Source organism: Solea solea, chromosome 4, assembly GCF_958295425.1.
Source record: "Solea solea chromosome 4, fSolSol10.1, whole genome shotgun sequence".
In the NCBI taxonomy this organism is placed as follows: domain Eukaryota; kingdom Metazoa; phylum Chordata; class Actinopteri; order Pleuronectiformes; family Soleidae; genus Solea; species Solea solea.
Genome location: NC_081137.1, coordinates 25066467 through 25083586, shown reverse-complemented (window position 1 = coordinate 25083586; position 17120 = coordinate 25066467). Strand labels below are relative to the sequence as shown.

The window sequence follows — 17120 nt, the reverse complement described above, 5'->3', positions numbered from 1 at the left end:
TTCTTGCTCACATGCAGTGGACTTAATTTTACTTTGAAGTATAATTACACCTTTCATCATCTCGTCTCATTTTGCTGTTTTAATTGAATTTTAAATCTTTCTTCACATGTTTTATAGTAAATTACAATATGATAACCTTGACTTTTGAACCATGATAATAGGATTAACTTGAGAATATGAGGCTCACATGCAGACGCAGTGAGATTCTAGTGCTGCTGAGCACAGTCATGTAAGAACATGGATGACGGTAGAGTCAGAGTCATGTACCCGTGTTTACAGCACGTCATAAAGAAAAGAAACCGTGTCTCTCACAGTTCCTCTTCTCTCTGTTGTCTACAGCTGCTTCAGCTGATGCCTGAGCACCAAACCAACGTCCTTATGAAGAAGCCTGAGGTGATAAATGTTCATTCATTGAGATCAGTGTTAGTGGACAAATATGTCAATGAGATCCTTCACAGCGTCAGAGAATCAATGTTATTTGCTGGGATTACTTTGGCACAGATAATTCTTTCGATGTTTCTTCCTTCAACGAGTGATACCCTGCTGCTTCTAGCATCACTCACACTACAGAGATGTGGTGACATGTCAGCAGTCCCATACCATACATACCTCTACTAGACTGGGAATGCATATCGAGTGCAGCATATTTTCGTTTGTGCCTCTCGGTCTATTGAAATGGCTTTCATAGTTTTACCTTCACCAGTTCTCGAATAGGAAAAGTGAAGAGAGAAAAGAACAGAACTAAACAGATGCTGGATTCATATCATGTATAATTCTAGAGCTTACTTTGGTCAAATGTAGAAATGAAGGAAGAGAAGAAGTTGGATTCAGATTCAAACATCATTTACGAGCATTCTTTTTCTTCATGAAATCATACGTGACATTTTGAACGTTCGTACACGTGCAATCGTCAGATCCTTGTTTTTGACAGGTGACATTTACCTGTTAATTCCACGGGAGAGTGTCGCCCAACTATCCTCCACTGTTCACTGTCACAATTCCAGCATTGTTAAGTCTGTGTCATGGTCTCTCAGCCCCACAGTGCTGCAGTAATTACAGATGGTGGAGATGTTCCTCAGAAGAGATCTATTGATTGTGTATGGTATGTGGAGAGCGCTCCACCTCCACCTCCACCTCCACCTCCACCTCCACCTCCTGAGCCATTGACCAATGCTGTATGTGCGTGTCTGGCGTTCCTTTCAACACACAGCTGCGACGCACAGGTGTTAAATGAAATGCTGCTCATTCTTCCAGTGGGACTGTCGGCGATGTCACACAGAGCTAAACTGCAGTGGAGCTGCATGTGGGCAGAAGTTAACAAATGTTTCACTTTCTTCTTCAACATGTGGATCTGAACATTTTCCAGCACAGGCACGAGAAAGGAGTCATTTTCCAAAGGGACACATCGCCATGGCTTCAGCTGCTTCAGCTGCTTCAGCTGCTTCACTGGCCTCATAATCGGATTTGATTTGATTGTCGGGTCAAAGATTTGATGGGATTCTACGTATATCACGATGCATCACAAGACATAGTGTTTTAGTTGTTTGTCCCGCTCAGGACTCGGGGCTCGGGGCTCGGGACTCGGGGCTCGGGGCTCGGGGCTCCCATCATGCTGGTTCCTTGTGTATGGAAAGGCGATGTGATAAAAGACTTCTGCTGTACTTTACCTCCACAACTCAAAATAATCCATGGTGGGTGGATTATGTACATCATGATCAAGGTATCATCAAGAGTTAATAAAGAAGAAGTGATGGTCGTTAATGGTGAGTCTGAAAGTTTATTATAGTCATAAGTGCTGGTGATAACTCATAAGGTGTGTATGTATATATATATATATATACAGTGTATATATATACTGTATATATATATATACTGTATATAGCTTCCTACTGCAGGAAGCTGTTGGAAGCATTTCACAAACCAAGCGTGGCCCCAGTAAATTGCAAATCATCCAGTGAGGAGAGTGTCAGATTTGATGACCTTCCAGGATATCACTTGAAGGGTTTTCTCCCAGCCTGGAGCTTTTTGATACTTCAGGGAGACGCTGATGAGAACTGTGAATTTGATGTAATGCACTCTTTCTTGCGATGTCTACCTTTAGCAAATAAACCCAACTGTAGCAGCCCATCATCAGCAGGAGAGCAGCCGTGACTCTGGAGACTCACCTTCATATAATAAGTCTCTTGGATGATGAAAAGTCTGAGAATGAGCGAGAACATTAAGAACATTAAGAACATTAAGAACATTCAGATTATGCTGAATCCGCTCTTTCTGTCATTCAGAGCTTTTACTTGACAAGTTTGTTCATACTAATATTTATTGTGGTGTAATCAGTGTTAGCTTCTTCAGTATCTGCAGTCATTTCTCGGGTGACTTTGGTGCATTTTGTGAATGTTAAAACAGTGGTGTTTGGTGTGCAGCATGTACAGTAGGTATCCTTGAAATCTACAGTGTTATGTAAATTGGTTGTAATGGATCGTAGCTGCTGATTGTGCTTTTGATCACTTAATTGGATCACACAACGGTGTTAGCCTTTTATGTGCTTTTAATAGGGGTTTGGACTGCAGTGACTTCTTTGGCACAGAGGCAGGAAAAACACCAGGCTGCCACTGTGGAGGATACATTCATTAATGCCTGTTGGTTCTCTGTGGGGAAATTGCTGATAATAATGAAAAGATAAATACATTTTCATCCTTTAAATACAGATTGTGTCTCTTTGAATATTTGCAGTTTCTCCAGACTTAATTGCACCAGATGACGGGACAGCAGCTGCTGCTCCAAGCTTAATATCAGTGAGTCAAAGGGAGAGTTTGGTTATCTGAGGAACTAACATGTAGTTCACAGTGATGCTGTGTGAGCTGTCTTCTTCTTCTTCTTCTTCTTCTTCTTCCTGCCCCAGGAACAGCAGAATATAGGAGCTTAACATCGGACTTACCTGATACAATCTGTGCTTTATTTCACATTTGTGGTCTGGAAGTTTGTAAATAGCTTTGTTTTCACTTTCCACAGAGAAAACCAGCAGTGTGTGTTTGAGGGTATATGGGAGTATTATGGGAGTATTATGGGAGTATTATGGGAATATTATGGGAGTATTATGGGAGTATTATGGTAAACTGATGCCAGAACAAAGCATTTCAAACACACAAATCCCTAAATAACATGTATGGAGTTATTAATGACGGGATCAGTGGATCATTGTCTGTGTGCACTTTGATGCAGAATAGTCTTAAACATGTGTGGTTTTCTTAGTTGAGCCTTTTGTTAATTGTCCACAGTGTCAGTGCTGTTTTCAGTGACAGCAAACGTCTGTTTCAGGCTCATTCTCAGTGTCAGTGTCAGTGTCAGCGCCACCACACCTGATAAAAGCATCTCTGTCCTCAGTTCACTCAAAGACAAGTTACATTATTTGTGTCCTTAGGCCTCGGAGGCAACGCCTCTTTTGTTATCACAAAGTATTGATTTGCTGTGTTCGTGGGTTTGTTGTGTTCGTGGGTTTGTTGTGTTCGTGGGTTTGTTGTGTTCGTGGGTTTGTTGTGTTCGTGGGTTTGTTGTGTTCGTGGGTTTGTTGTGTTCGTGGGTTTGTTGTGTTCGTGGGTTTGTTGTGTTCGTGGGTTTGCTGTGTTCGTGGGTTTGTTGTGTTCGTGGGTTTGTTGTGTTCGTGGGTTTGCTGTGTTCATGGGTTTGTTGTGTTCGTGGGTTTGTTGTGTTTGTGGTGTTCGTGGGTTTGTTGTGTTCGTGGGTTTGTTGTGTTCATGGGTTTGTTGTGTTCGTGGGTTTGTTGTGTTCATGGGTTTGTTGTGTTCGTGGGTTTGTTGTGTTCGTGGGTTTGTTGTGTTCGTGGGTTTGCTGTGTTCATGGGTTTGTTGTGTTCGTGGGTTTGTTGTGTTCGTGGGTTTGCTGTGTTCGTGGGTTTGTTGTGTTCGTGGGTTTGTTGTGTTCATGGGTTTGCTGTGTTCATGGGTTTGTTGCTGCCTGTGTTTGTGTTGTTTGCCTGTAACGTCTTAGCTTGAGCCCAGAGAGTGCAGAGGGCTTAAGGGGCTCAGCATCACTGAAGTTAGTGAGGCCATGCATTGCAGCAAAACATCAGTGCTTATGAAACACACTTTTACCAACAGTGCCTTGGAAAGCAGCGCTGGTGTTTCTGGTGTTTTCCTCTCTGTGTGAATGTTGAGACGTGAAGTGAGACGCTCGTGTTCACATGCTTCAGCATCGAGGGCCTGATTTTCTCCACTGTAGCCATGATCTTTACCTTTATCTTTATCTTTACCTTTATCTTTATCTTTACCTTTACCTTTATCTTTATCTTTACCTTTATCTTTATCTTTATCTTTACCTTTATCTTTATCTTTACCTTTATCTTTATCTTTACCTTTACCTTTATCTTTATCTTTACCTTTACCTTTATCTTACCTTTATCTTTACCTTTATCTTTACCTTTATCTTACCTTTAGCTTTAGCTTTATCTTTAGCTTTACCTTTACCTTTACCTTTAGCTTTATCTTTATCTTTACCTTTATCTTTATCTTTACCTTTACCTTTATCTTACCTTTAGCTTTACCTTTAGCTTTAGCTTTATCTTTAGCTTTACCTTTAGCTTTATCTTTATCTTTACCTTTACCTTTATCTTTATCTTTACCTTTACCTTTATCTTTATCTTTACCTTTATCTTTATCTTTATCTTTATCTTTACCTTTATCTTTACCTTTATCTTTATCTTTACCTTTAGCTTTATCTTTACTGCTCCTAATTCTAGGATGGGTCAAATGCAGAGAAACAATTTCCCTAAGGGGATTAATAAAGGTTAAATCTTTACCTTTACCATGATGTTTGTTGACGTTGTGGGACTGAGGGAACTCCATGTTTCCATCTGTGCTGTTGATTGTTTTCATTGACTGCTCTTCTTTTATGTCTTAGGGTGATGACAGGCTGAGGAGAATGGCAGCTGCACCTCGGCGGCAGGCCTAGCAAACCCATGGAGTACTGACAGAAACAGCACTGGATGGAGGGAGGCCAAGACAGTGGATGGCGAAGACGAGGAAGCTCACAGTGTTGTTTGTTCTCTTTCTTCGCTGATCCAAAGTAGATGCAAAGTGTTTTGCAATGTACCTTGTTTTTCGTGTACAGTCCGTCACGTGTCGAGCATGGAGAGATGACAAAAAGAATCAGGATAAACAGGATCCATGTTCAAGGCTAAAGAATCTCTTTAACTGCATGTGGGACATTTCAGCTCATCTTAAAAATAAGTGCAGACACTAGATTTTGTCACAGCTGAACTTGTAGCTTTGAATTAGAGAGCACAGTGAGTGAGTGAGTGGTTACAGATGCTAATCATCATGGGCAGCTGTAAAAACAAGGCTTCCTGGTTACTGTTGTTAGCCAAGTTGGTGCTAACAGGAATAGCGTTGGAATATGAGGGGGTTCCTGGTCAGTGGACACGTTATGGCCAGTGGGATGCTACGACGACAGGTGAGCTCAGCTTTATTCTGAAAACCAACACCAGCAAAGCCCTGGTGCTCTATCTGGACGACGGAGGGAACTGCGACTTTCTGGAGCTGCTCATTTCCGAAGGCAGGGTCCAGATGCGCTTCACCATCCACTGTGCTGAACCAGCCTCCCTGCACACAGAGACACGCATCGACGACCAGCGCTGGCACAGAATCCTCCTTTCTCGTAATTTCAGAGAGACCAAGCTGATGGTGGACAACGAGGAGAAGGTGGCCGAGGTGAAGTCTAAGAGAAAAGAGATGGTTGTTGTCAGTGACCTCTACGTAGGCGGGATCCCACCTGATGTGCGTCTCTCTGCCCTGACGTCAAGCACTGTCAAATATGAGCCGCCATTCCACGGCCTGATAGCCAATTTGAAACTGGGGGAGGCTCTGCCTCTTCTGCTGGACGGTCAGGCTGTTCACAGTGACCTGGAGTACATATGTGAAACCCACTCTCCCTGCAACAACAACGGCCTGTGCTCCGTCAGCCAAGGAGAGATCCTGTGTGACTGCATCAGTACCAGCTTCAAGGGAAGGTACTGCCATGAAGGTGAGACAACCATCCCCTCTGTTTCTCACGCCATGTATTTTTAGCATTGCTATCAATTTGTGTTTGTTTTGGGACATTTTTTATTTTACAGTGTTCTATACTGTTACAGTTTTATATACTGTTACAGTGTGATATACTGTAACAGTGTTCTATACTGTAACAGTGTTCTATACTGTTACAGTGTTCTATACTGTTACAGTGTTCTATACTGTTACAGTTTTATATACTGTTACAGTGTGATATACTGTAACAGTGTTCTATACTGTAACAGTGTTCTATACTGTTACAGTGTTCTATACTGTAACAGTGTTCTATACTGTTACAGTGTGATATACTGTAACAGTGTTCTATACTGTAACAGTGTTCTATACTGTAACAGTGTTCTATAATGTAACAGTGTTCTATACTGTTACAGTGTTCTATACTGTAACAGTGTTCTATACTGTTACAGTGTGATATACTGTAACAGTGTTCTATACTGTTACAGTGTTCTATAATGTAACAGTGTTCTATACTGTAACAGTGTTCTATAATGTAACAGTGTTCTATACTGTTACAGTGTTCTATACTGTAACAGTGTTCTATACTGTTACAGTGTGATATACTGTAACAGTGTTCTATACTGTTACAGTGTTCTATACTGTAACAGTGTTCTATACTGTTACAGTGTTCTATACTGTAACAGTGTTCTATACTGTAACAGTGTTCTATACTGTAACAGTCTTCTATACTGAACTTAAAATATTGTAGTAATATTGTTTTTGCTTGACGTGGTTTTAAGTTTCCAGTTAAAGGAAAATAGTAAGAAGAAGAAAAAGAGATCCAGAGTTTTCAAACATGAGCATGAACATGGTTTCACAGAGTATAACAGCTGTTGTTTTTAAATATTCTTACATGCTAAAGTCATGAAAACAGCCTTTGTTCCTTCTGTACAGACTAACAGAACTAAAGCAGATGTTAGAAAATCATCTGTTGTGTTTTTAAAAGTAAATCTAGTGAGTGATCTTTCCCTTTTTCTCCTGCAGCTGTCCAGAGAGAGGTAGAAGGTAAGACCATGCATTATACAGTGAGGATAATGAGAAGCATCATTTGTTTTCTGTGATGCTCTCGTTAGCACAGCCTCAGTGTGAGAGATTGTGTTGGTTATTATCAGGTTGCTATTGTCAGTTTGGACTGCAGTTCTGACATCCAACAAATTAAGCTAAAGAGAGATATTCTTCCAGTGGTCACAAGGTCACGCAGCAAGTGCTTAATGTGCTGAATGCTCATTGTTTGTATAATCAGTTTGCTCAAGGTGACTGGAGAGAGGTCTGCAGTGCAGGGTGATCCAGAAAACACACAGTACTGTGTACAGTGACTGTACAGGGACATGTCCTTTAAATATTGATAACATCTATATTTTCCCTTTTCTTCAGTGAACATTTTCTCCTAAAATCTTCTGCTTATTGTGAAGATTTGCTCCATTTTTGATCGGTCAGTGTGTGGCGTATTGATGTAAATCTTCTGGTCTAACAACAGAATACTGAGACAGTGGCGTTCATGAAATTGTAATAACATCTGCATTATACATATATTTGTAATAACGTATGATCTTGTTTTTTCACCGGTGGAACAAATCTCAAGCAGAAAATGACGGGTAACATTTTCACTGAGCACAAAGACACAGGATTGGTTTCTAACAAGGTGCACACACTGAACATGAGCGTTTGTTTAGTTGGCACCAGGGTGAGGCGTCCGTCTCCCCTCTAAGGACGGCTGTTAGTGTGGAAGGGCGGCCAACAGGCTCACCACATGAGCACAGGCTGCACATTAGAAATCACTCTTACAGAGCTGTGCACACCTGCTCACACAAGTCCTGCAAAACACACGCTCACACGTTATTATTATTATTATTATTATTATTATTATCTCACAATGTGTAAGATAAGATCTTATTACACTTCGTGTTTCCTCATGGAGCATCTTCATTGTCATGGAGAATATAAGTAACTGTGTGTGGAGTCGGGCTGAATATGAAGAAACAATCATGTTTTGATCTGCAAAATGTTTTAAGTTCATCTTAAAGTTTGTAATTACTGTGTAATTGAGCTACTTCCTGTTCCGATTCTCATTCTGCTCATCAATTCTTAATGTCGTTGATTCCAATTTTCTTTTAAATAGTTGTTCTTTCAGACGTTTCAAACATTTGCTTGTAAAATAAATACATAAATAAAAATGAAACAACTTTCAGGAACTCTTAGGTCATGGTATTTAATTCTAATTGGGTTGAAATTCTTGATATATTAACCTCTTTATATTATAATGCAAGGATGACGACTTTACTTCAAGATACTCAACAGTAATGTCTAAAGTCCTAAATTCCTTGTTCAGCCCTAGTGAAGAGATCATGTAATGATGGCTCACACATACAGTACATGCTGTATTCTCTCAGCTATAAAACAAAGTAGGACGAGGTGACTGTGAAATGTTAATAGATGTCATTTTTGCACATTTTCCAAAAACGAGCTTTAATCTTTCTTTAATGTGAGCAAAGACGCTGTGGATCTGCTCACAGCAAAAAGACATCATCATTATGAAATATGAGCATATCATACATTTGATTGGATTAAAGCTCGACATGGAGACAGTTCCCAGAGCTCACCACATGTTTCATGTCTTTGTTCCTGCTTTGACGTAAATAGACAAATGTATGCATTAGAAAAATCGCCCACTCCCTTCACAGTTGGCTAAGATGTTAACCCGTATGCTATATTTGTTCTCAGCTGTGGGTTTGACACAGTGCTTTAAGGCGGGTGAGTCGTGTTCATCCACTGGACGTCTGTGCGGACAGAGGCCACGGTAGGCCACGCTCCAGTGCCACAAGAGTGCAGCATCCTCTGGTGTCTGTGGACAAGAGATAACAGCTCACATGGAAGATAAGACACAGAGAGATGACTGACAAAGGGTTTCAGTGTTGACCTCGGTCTAATCCCTCATTACAGCAGCCTCCATGATACTGGACTTTTCCTGGAAAAACTAATACGGCAAATACGGCTTAATCTTCATGCAACGGTGTTTTCTCACTAAATCTCTGTTAATGACAGTCAGTGACTGAGCGCTCTGTGTTTCTCTCACAATTCATTAACCTAATAATAATAATAAACTCAGCTTTTCCTAATGTTCACTTGGTATAAACACGATTATTGTCACATGATCATTTGTGCCACTTATTATTTAGTAACATCCTAATACAGTTCCTTTTTAAAAGCACTTTGACTGATTTAAAAAGGTTAAAAGAAAAAGGTTAAAATCCTCTCGGGGTGGAGTGGCTCAGTGGTTAAGACCGGTACCCTGCGTGCCAAAGACTTCATGGTCTCAAGTTCAGCTCCACCCCCGGCAGGTTGTACTCAATTACTCAAGGTAATGTAATGTCAATAAAAACACAGTTTGGTGATTAAGAATACATTTGTAATAGAATGATTTTCTATCACAGCAGTGGGAACATTGTTGTCTTAAAAGCAGAACGAGGACATGCATGTGTATTAGATCCAGGCTTGTGTCTGTGATGACACTCAGCGTGTGTTTGGATGGAAGGTCCAGTACGAACACATCATCACTTATTTTCAACCACATGCTCAACATGAACTTCTAATTGTTTCCCTCAGTCAGGGTCACAGGTCACAGGTCACAGGTCAGTTCCTCCTGTGTGAGGTCATTACAGCTTCAAATTCTTCAGGTCAAAGCAGCAGAGTGAAAGATTAGACCGAGCCATTCTGGCTTTGGGTCTGGTTCTGGTTTTTAGTTATAATGGGAAACGTTCCACACACCTGTCCAGAGCCACGTGGTGGCACTGACTAGAATTGTTGCCTCACGGCAAGAAGGTGACTGGTTTGAATCCTGTTTCTGTTTGGAGTCTGCATGTTCTCCCTGTGTGTCCAAAAACATGCAGATTACGTTCAATGGACACAGTAGATTAACCATGGGTGTGAATGTGAGAATACATGACAGATGTCCTGTGATGGACAGGCGTCCTGTGACGGTCAGGCGTCCTGTGATGGACAGATGTCCTGTGATGGACAGGCGTCCTGTGATGGACAGGCGTCCTGTGACGGTCAGGCGTCCTGTGATGGACAGACGTCCTGTGATGGACAGGCGTCCTGTGATGGACAGGCGTCCTGTGACGGTCAGGCGTCTTGTGATGGACTCTTTTTGTCCGATGTCAGCAGAGATTGGCTCAGTCAGGTCAGAAGTAGGATCAGAGTTTTGACAGCAGTGCGACTTCCATCCTTCTTCCCTGACTTTTCATACGAGAAGACGACAGATCTATTTTTATATTCAGTCTATGAAGCCGGAACCCAAAACCTGGCCTAGCTGACGTCCCTATAATGTGCTTCTAACCTCCACATTAGTACATGGAGTGAGCATGAGATCACCTGAGAGGCAGCATGGATATAAGTTGGTAATACAGGAGCTGTCTGTCTGGTGTGTGGACACGATTACAGGTGAACTCGTCTAAGTTTGTGATGACACACTATCACATTAACCCAGGTGATGGGCAGGCAAAGACCATCCCAGGAGTTCTCATGTCCTTTCCACATCAAGAGTCGCAGCCGGAACCACCTTTGACTTGAGGAGATTTCCTCCTCATAAGGCTTTACCTAATGACTGCACTGGGACTCACTGTGTGAGAATCTTTCATGCTGAAGCCCTGATGACAGCAGCAGTCAATGACTGTGTGTGTGGTGCATGTTCTCAGCAGAGGCGTCGTGTCATCCTCTCCTGTCTGGCATCAGGTGTGAGGCGCGGAATACCACGTCGTTCTCAGCAGGTTTATCGGGGAGTGTTTCTGTGTCTCTGATCATGGCTCATCATGGCTGCTGGTCAGCTGATCATGGCTGATCATGGCTGGTCAGCTGATCATGGCTCATCACGGCTGATCACGGCTGATCATGGCTGATCATGGCTGATCATGGCTCATGATGGCTGATCATGGCCGGTCACGCCTCAGACTCTGCTCACTGTGCACAGGCAGACCAGTTTATATACTTTTATACACTTAACTGATCATGTGAATTCTATAACCTCTGTTGACAGGCAGCTGTATAATGTGCCATGTTACCTTCAGTTTGACTATATTATGCATGTTGTACTGTTGCCACCTCTGCATTGGACTCATCTCGTCACCTTGGAGGTGGGATGTGGTTTATTTTGAATAGAGTGCAGCTTTCTGTTTCAGCTGCATTCAAATGTCAGGTGTGACTGACCTGCTGCAGGATGTTTGCGTGTCCTACCGTTGTACTCTCAAAACGTCTTAAAGGCACTTGTGTCCTTCCATAAAACACACACTGAAATAGGCTCATTGAGCCTTTACATACAAAATAACCGTGTATCAATAAGTGAAGATGTGAGATTAAGCCTGTCGAGAGCGAGAGAGAGCGAGAGAGATCACTTCAGCTTCAAGAATATCTAAATACATCTCAAACATTGTCTGCATCAAGAAAACATACAGTATGTGTTCCATTTAGAAAAAAGCATCTGTGTGAGCAACGACCTTAAAGGGTTGCACCAATCAAGATGTTTTTTTCTCTCCTTGCCTTCCTCCTTCTCCCTTGAGATGTCTGTCTGTTTTTAGTTTGATTTCCCCTTTATATTTGAGTTTGAACTTTGACATCCGACCCTTCCCCAGGATGTCTGTCACAAACTGCAGTCCAACATTGTGACAATGCTTTTGTTCTCCCAAACCTCTTTATGAACTTCCTGTTTTCGTATCCTTTTTCTGTTCTTTCCCTCAAGGTCTGGCGCACCTGATGTTAAACCGCCAAGGTATGGGGTCTATTGGTTTGCTTTATTCTTGCCAGCCACCTGATCACAACATTCCCCCTCCCCTGAAATCATTCCAGTTAAATGTGCTGCACTAATCTTTCCTCTCCTCTTTTCTCATATACTTGCCTCTTTTCTTTGTTTTTTGCTTCCTGTCATGTTATGCTCACTACTCATTCAATTTTTGTCCGTCAAACCCTTGTCCTGACCACTGACTGAACTACTGGAACATCACCTTTGACCTCTGCAGTTTTTCGCCAAGGTAATTCATTTAATATGCTCATAGCGTCTCTTCAGTTTGTTTTCAAAGGAGGTAAAAAGGTGTCAGTAATGAAGAATAAAGGAACTGAGCTCTGAAGGTGTCTCCTATGTCAGCACACAAAGTAATACCAATAAGAGAAATCTTAAAAATGTAATTATTGGCGTGTGTGTAGATCTCTTTAAATGATATGCATTGGTAGTTAAATGTCCACATAAGCACAGCTTTTACAGTGATGTCATTTTAGGTATTGACACATTACGACAGAAGATAAACATGTTTAATAAAGAACTCCCCCGCACCAAAGTCCACACAGAACATTTGGATTGAGACACAGAGGCTGAACCTCGACAAGAGTCACAAAACACCTTCTGATCACAGGCTTCATCAGCTGTCCAGCACTGATTCACAGCGTGTGTTTGCTGAAGTCAGAGTTCATAATGTGTCAACACCTATACAACCATACTTCAAATAACCTGCAGATATTTGTCCCTAGCAGGGTTTTGCTGGAGCACACACTCCAGAGTGATCATTAATAACATCCAAATCATAGCAAAGCTACAGTCCTGCAATTTAGAGGCACAGAAGAAAAACATTCATGGATTCAGGTTATGTAGGTAAAGAGCTTTACATTACAGGAAATGGATGTTCTGGCTGCATAAAAGGGCGACAGTCTGTGTGTATATATAATACATATATGCTTTTGCTTTTCTACCCCATATTGTGAGATTCAGATAAACATATCCAACCTGTCTCCATGGTAATCAGTTTTTCCTCTAAACAGAGAATTGGCTTTGATGACCTGCTGGCAGCAACACACTGCTCAAGTCCTCATTCTCCACATTGAACACTAAAATGCTCCTTCATCTGTTCTCTCAAAGTATTTTCTTGGGTATATTTTGACAAAAATCTGTTAGTGCATATTTGTTTGCGTGTTGTTGTCGCCGCGCAGTATTTTTAGTCTTGTTTTCTTAAAAGAATCTACAGAATCTACATTCATTAGCAGAATCTGTTTCCCAACTAAATGTTAAAATAGGCTGTAAATACTAGCTCTCTCTGATTCTTCAGTTTTATCTGAACTACCAGAGCCATGATTAACGATGATAACGATGATAACGATGATAAAGATGATAACGATGATAAAGATGATAACGATGATAAAGATAACGATGATTAACGATGATAAAGATGATAAAGATGATAAGGATGATAACGATGATAAAGATGAAAACGATGATAAAGATAACGATGATTAACGATGATAAAGATGATAAAGATGATAAGGATGATAACGATGATAAAGATGATAAAGATAACGATGATAAAGATGATAACGATGATAAAGATAACGATAACAATGATAAAGATGATAACGATGATCACGATGATAACGATAATTATAACGATGATAACAATAATCACGATTACCACTATTACCACGATGATCACGATGATAAAGATAATAATGATGATAACGATGATAAAGATGATAACTATGATAAAGATGATAACAATGATCATGATGTTAACGATGATAAAAATGATAACGATGATAAAGATGATAACGATGATCATGATGATAAAGGTGATAACGATGATAAAGATGATAACGATGATCGCGATGATCACGATGATAAAGGTGATAACGATGATAAAGGTGATAACGATGATCATGATGATCACTATGATAAAGGTGATAACAATGATAAAGATGATAACGATGATAAAGATGATAAAGAGCGTGTCAGGATCCTGGGTGTTCTGTACATTTTCCGGTGGAGGACTGATTAATGCTAGTATTCAGGTCTATTACAGTATGACGACTTTACACTGTGATAACATCAGTGTTTTACCCACTGTAAAAGTGACTGTGACTTTATAGATTATGGTCTGGATTTTTACCACAAACTCGTTTTTGCACAAAAAGTCTAATCAGTCTTTCAAAGGCCAGAAGATAAAGTTGTGGTTTAGCTCTTACTGTGATTGGCGAACAGAACAGAACAATGCATCTACTACAGCCTCAACTGCTGCATTCAAAGTCTATTGTCACAGCAAAGGTTTAGTGAGTCCTAAAGACCAAGCCTGTGCTTTAAATGAATATACTAACTGCTGCTGTTCATGCATCAATAATGAGGAGAAATGAGTTAGTGACTGTGGAATAAAGATTTACACAAATAACAAGTGCAGCTTTACATGTTCAAATATTCACCACAGTTGTTGGTGTTCGTCAGTCACAGAGTCTCTGCTCGTGTCTCCTGGGACATGCACATGGACTGAACATGGTGGCACGGGACTTTCCTATAGACCAACTGGAGAACTCGCACCTCCAGAGCAGATAGATCCATAGATAGATAGATACTTTATTGATCCCGAAGGAAATTCAAGAACTGCTGCACCGTCATCTGACCTACGTTTGGCTGCACCAGCCGATAACTGACTCTCTGTCCCTGAGCAGGAGACAAAGTCAACAGCTGCCATCTGTGCCCCGGGCTTTTCAACCACTTTGAAATGAATCAGCTGTAAAAGTTAATATTAATGAGTGACACATGTTGCCCTCTTCTGTATGTGGTGCGGCCAGTGAGATAATAGCACGTAGTTGCAGAGGATGTCCTTCCCCCTGATGTGGCAGCTAGCAGCTAATGCCCAGCTCTGGGCAGCACCTTTACACATCATCTGTTTTAGATGCAGGCACATGGGCCACACCTGCTGCTGCTACTAACTATCTCACACAATGCTTTATCGCTCCCTGTATTTTGTAGCTGTGCATTTTATAGAATTGGCCATAAGCAGTTACTCAAGGACTCACCTGTGTTTGAACCGGACTTTAGAGAGGAGTGTGAGGACATGAGGTGAACCGTGCTGTGTATTCTGCTGATCGTGCTGTTTCAGTTCAGACAGACGTCCATTAACACAGAAGGTTTGGCGTAATAATTGTATGATTGTATAACCACAGTCAGTGGAGAAGGTTGATGGTTCTAACCCCCCCCCCCCACACACACACACACAGTCTGCTAACAATCTGCTGCAGTCACGATCTCTAATGCCATTACTCAAGACTTTGGGTGTCTGACGTTAGAGAAAGCAATATTACCTTTTTCAAAAGCTGGTAAATATGTTTGCTGCAGACGACAGGGGCTTCTGTTGGTGACCCGAGCTCGTCAGGGTCAGACACGTGTGGACAGGATATGATGCAAATCATCTTGTGTGGAATAATCTTTGTTATCCTTTCTTGGAAACTAGGTTAAATGATCATTGTGCCCTCGGGTTATCAACATGACATGTAAGCTCTCAGTATGACTCTGTTACCTTCAGTGTTCTCCCACAGCATCAGTCAAACGTCTTAACGAGCTGATCTCTGCTCAGGACGCCCTGAGGACGAGTGATGCTGCTGCTGCTGCTGCTGCTGCTGTTCACAAGTCAACATTTACTGAACACTCGTGTTTGAAACACAGGGTGAATCATATTTAAACAGGCAGAGAGACAGGCAGAGAGACAGGTGCTAACACACCTTTATATTTGTTGTTGTTGCACTGTATTTTAATAACATTAAGATTGTGTGGATGTGATAATACGTATATGAGCTACTGTAGTGTGTGCAAGGTCGTCTGTCTGTCTCTGTCTGTCTCTGTCTGTCTCTGTCTGTCTGTCTGTCCTCCTGCCTGTCTGTGTGCTGCTGCAGGTCGTCTCCCTGGCTTTGGAGACCATTACAATGTCCATTAGAATGTAAAACACACAGTGTGAAAGATGTGGTATTAGTGATACAGAAGATGTTCAGTGTTGATTAGTGTTCTGCTGTAGTTCTGCTGTAGTTCTGCTGTAGTTCTGCTGTTGATCCTGCTGAATGCCTCTAACATGATGACTGTGCTCCCCTCTCAGGGCAGGAGGAGTCAGTGGCCACATTTAAAGGCAATGAATTCTTCAGCTACAACCTGTCCCAGACGCCCATTCAGAGCAGTTTGGATGAGATCACGCTGTCCTTCCGTACGCTGCAGAGGAACGGCCTGCTGCTTCACACGGGGAAGTCGGCCGACTACGTCAACCTGTCGCTGAGGAACGGAGCTCTGTGGCTCGTCATCAATCTGGGCTCTGGTGCTTTTGAGGCTCTGGTGGAACCGGCCAGCGGGAAGTTTAATGACAACGTCTGGCATGATGTTCGAGTGACGCGCAACCTACGTCAGGTGTGTATGCGTCCTCTGCCTGTGATGTCACATCCTGCTCAGAATAAGACATGATGCAGAGGAGATATATACTGTTTCTGCTCTGCTGGATATTACAAACCCATATTAGGTCATTGCCCTCTTTCTCATGAAATAAATTGCTTTGTTGGAAATGAATCATTTTATAATCAGCCACTTGCTTTTTTTCCATTTGCACCCAGAAGACTGCAGTAAAGGTCATTTTTACCTTATTGGAAGAAATTCTCCAACATTCATCTTACGTCTGCTGCACATTCTTATTTTTAGACTTAAAGCTGAAGTGGGTGATTGTTGTTTTTTGTCACCAGAACATTATTTTTTCTCGGTCTAGCAAAACTATCAGACCTGACTGAGTGTGTATGTGAAACATTTCTCCCATCACATTTGTGCTAAGCATCTGAAACGATGCCAGAGACTCACCTGAACCGTATATAACGATGATACTCGTCCCATTTGTCTGCTGTTGTACTGCCGTACGCTCTGTTCTCAGCCACAAGACTTAAGGACACGCTGCTGAGTTCCTGAACTCATTCACAGTAAAGGTGCAGTTACCATGATGTATCTTAAAGCTCCACTTATCAATGCCTGAATTAAGGATAATTACCTTTTGTGCAGGTGTGTGTTTCTGCGAGTACTTTCCCTGTATGGTTCATCTGTCTCCAGTAAGAGTGACTGTGACAGACAGGCAGCGATACGTTCATAGATCATTCATCAGCTGACTGACCACTGACCACGCTGAATACTAATGCTGCGCTTTGGTTTTCTTGTGTGGCTCAAAGCGCTCAAGCACAGACAATAATATTCTCATATCTACTTTGAACATATTCATC

General features: G+C 41.6%; 1 protein-coding gene across 6 annotated transcripts in view; it reads left to right on the top strand.

Annotated features, from left to right (window-relative positions):
• LOC131457901 (neurexin-2-like) overlaps nt 1-17120 on the top strand; it is an 80653-nt gene that overhangs the window by 11628 nt on the left and 51905 nt on the right. For 5 of the 6 annotated variants that reach the window (XM_058626422.1, XM_058626419.1, XM_058626421.1 and 2 more), the window contains exons 2-6: nt 4915-6036; nt 7062-7082; nt 11809-11838; nt 12086-12097; nt 15971-16272. In XM_058626422.1, the coding sequence (XP_058482405.1) occupies nt 5322-6036; nt 7062-7082; nt 11809-11838; nt 12086-12097; nt 15971-16272 (1080 nt within the window). In that variant the 5' untranslated portion in view covers nt 4915-5321. The remainder of the gene's footprint in view (nt 1-4914; nt 6037-7061; nt 7083-11808; nt 11839-12085; nt 12098-15970; nt 16273-17120) is intronic. The other variant, XM_058626420.1, reaches the window with a different exon arrangement.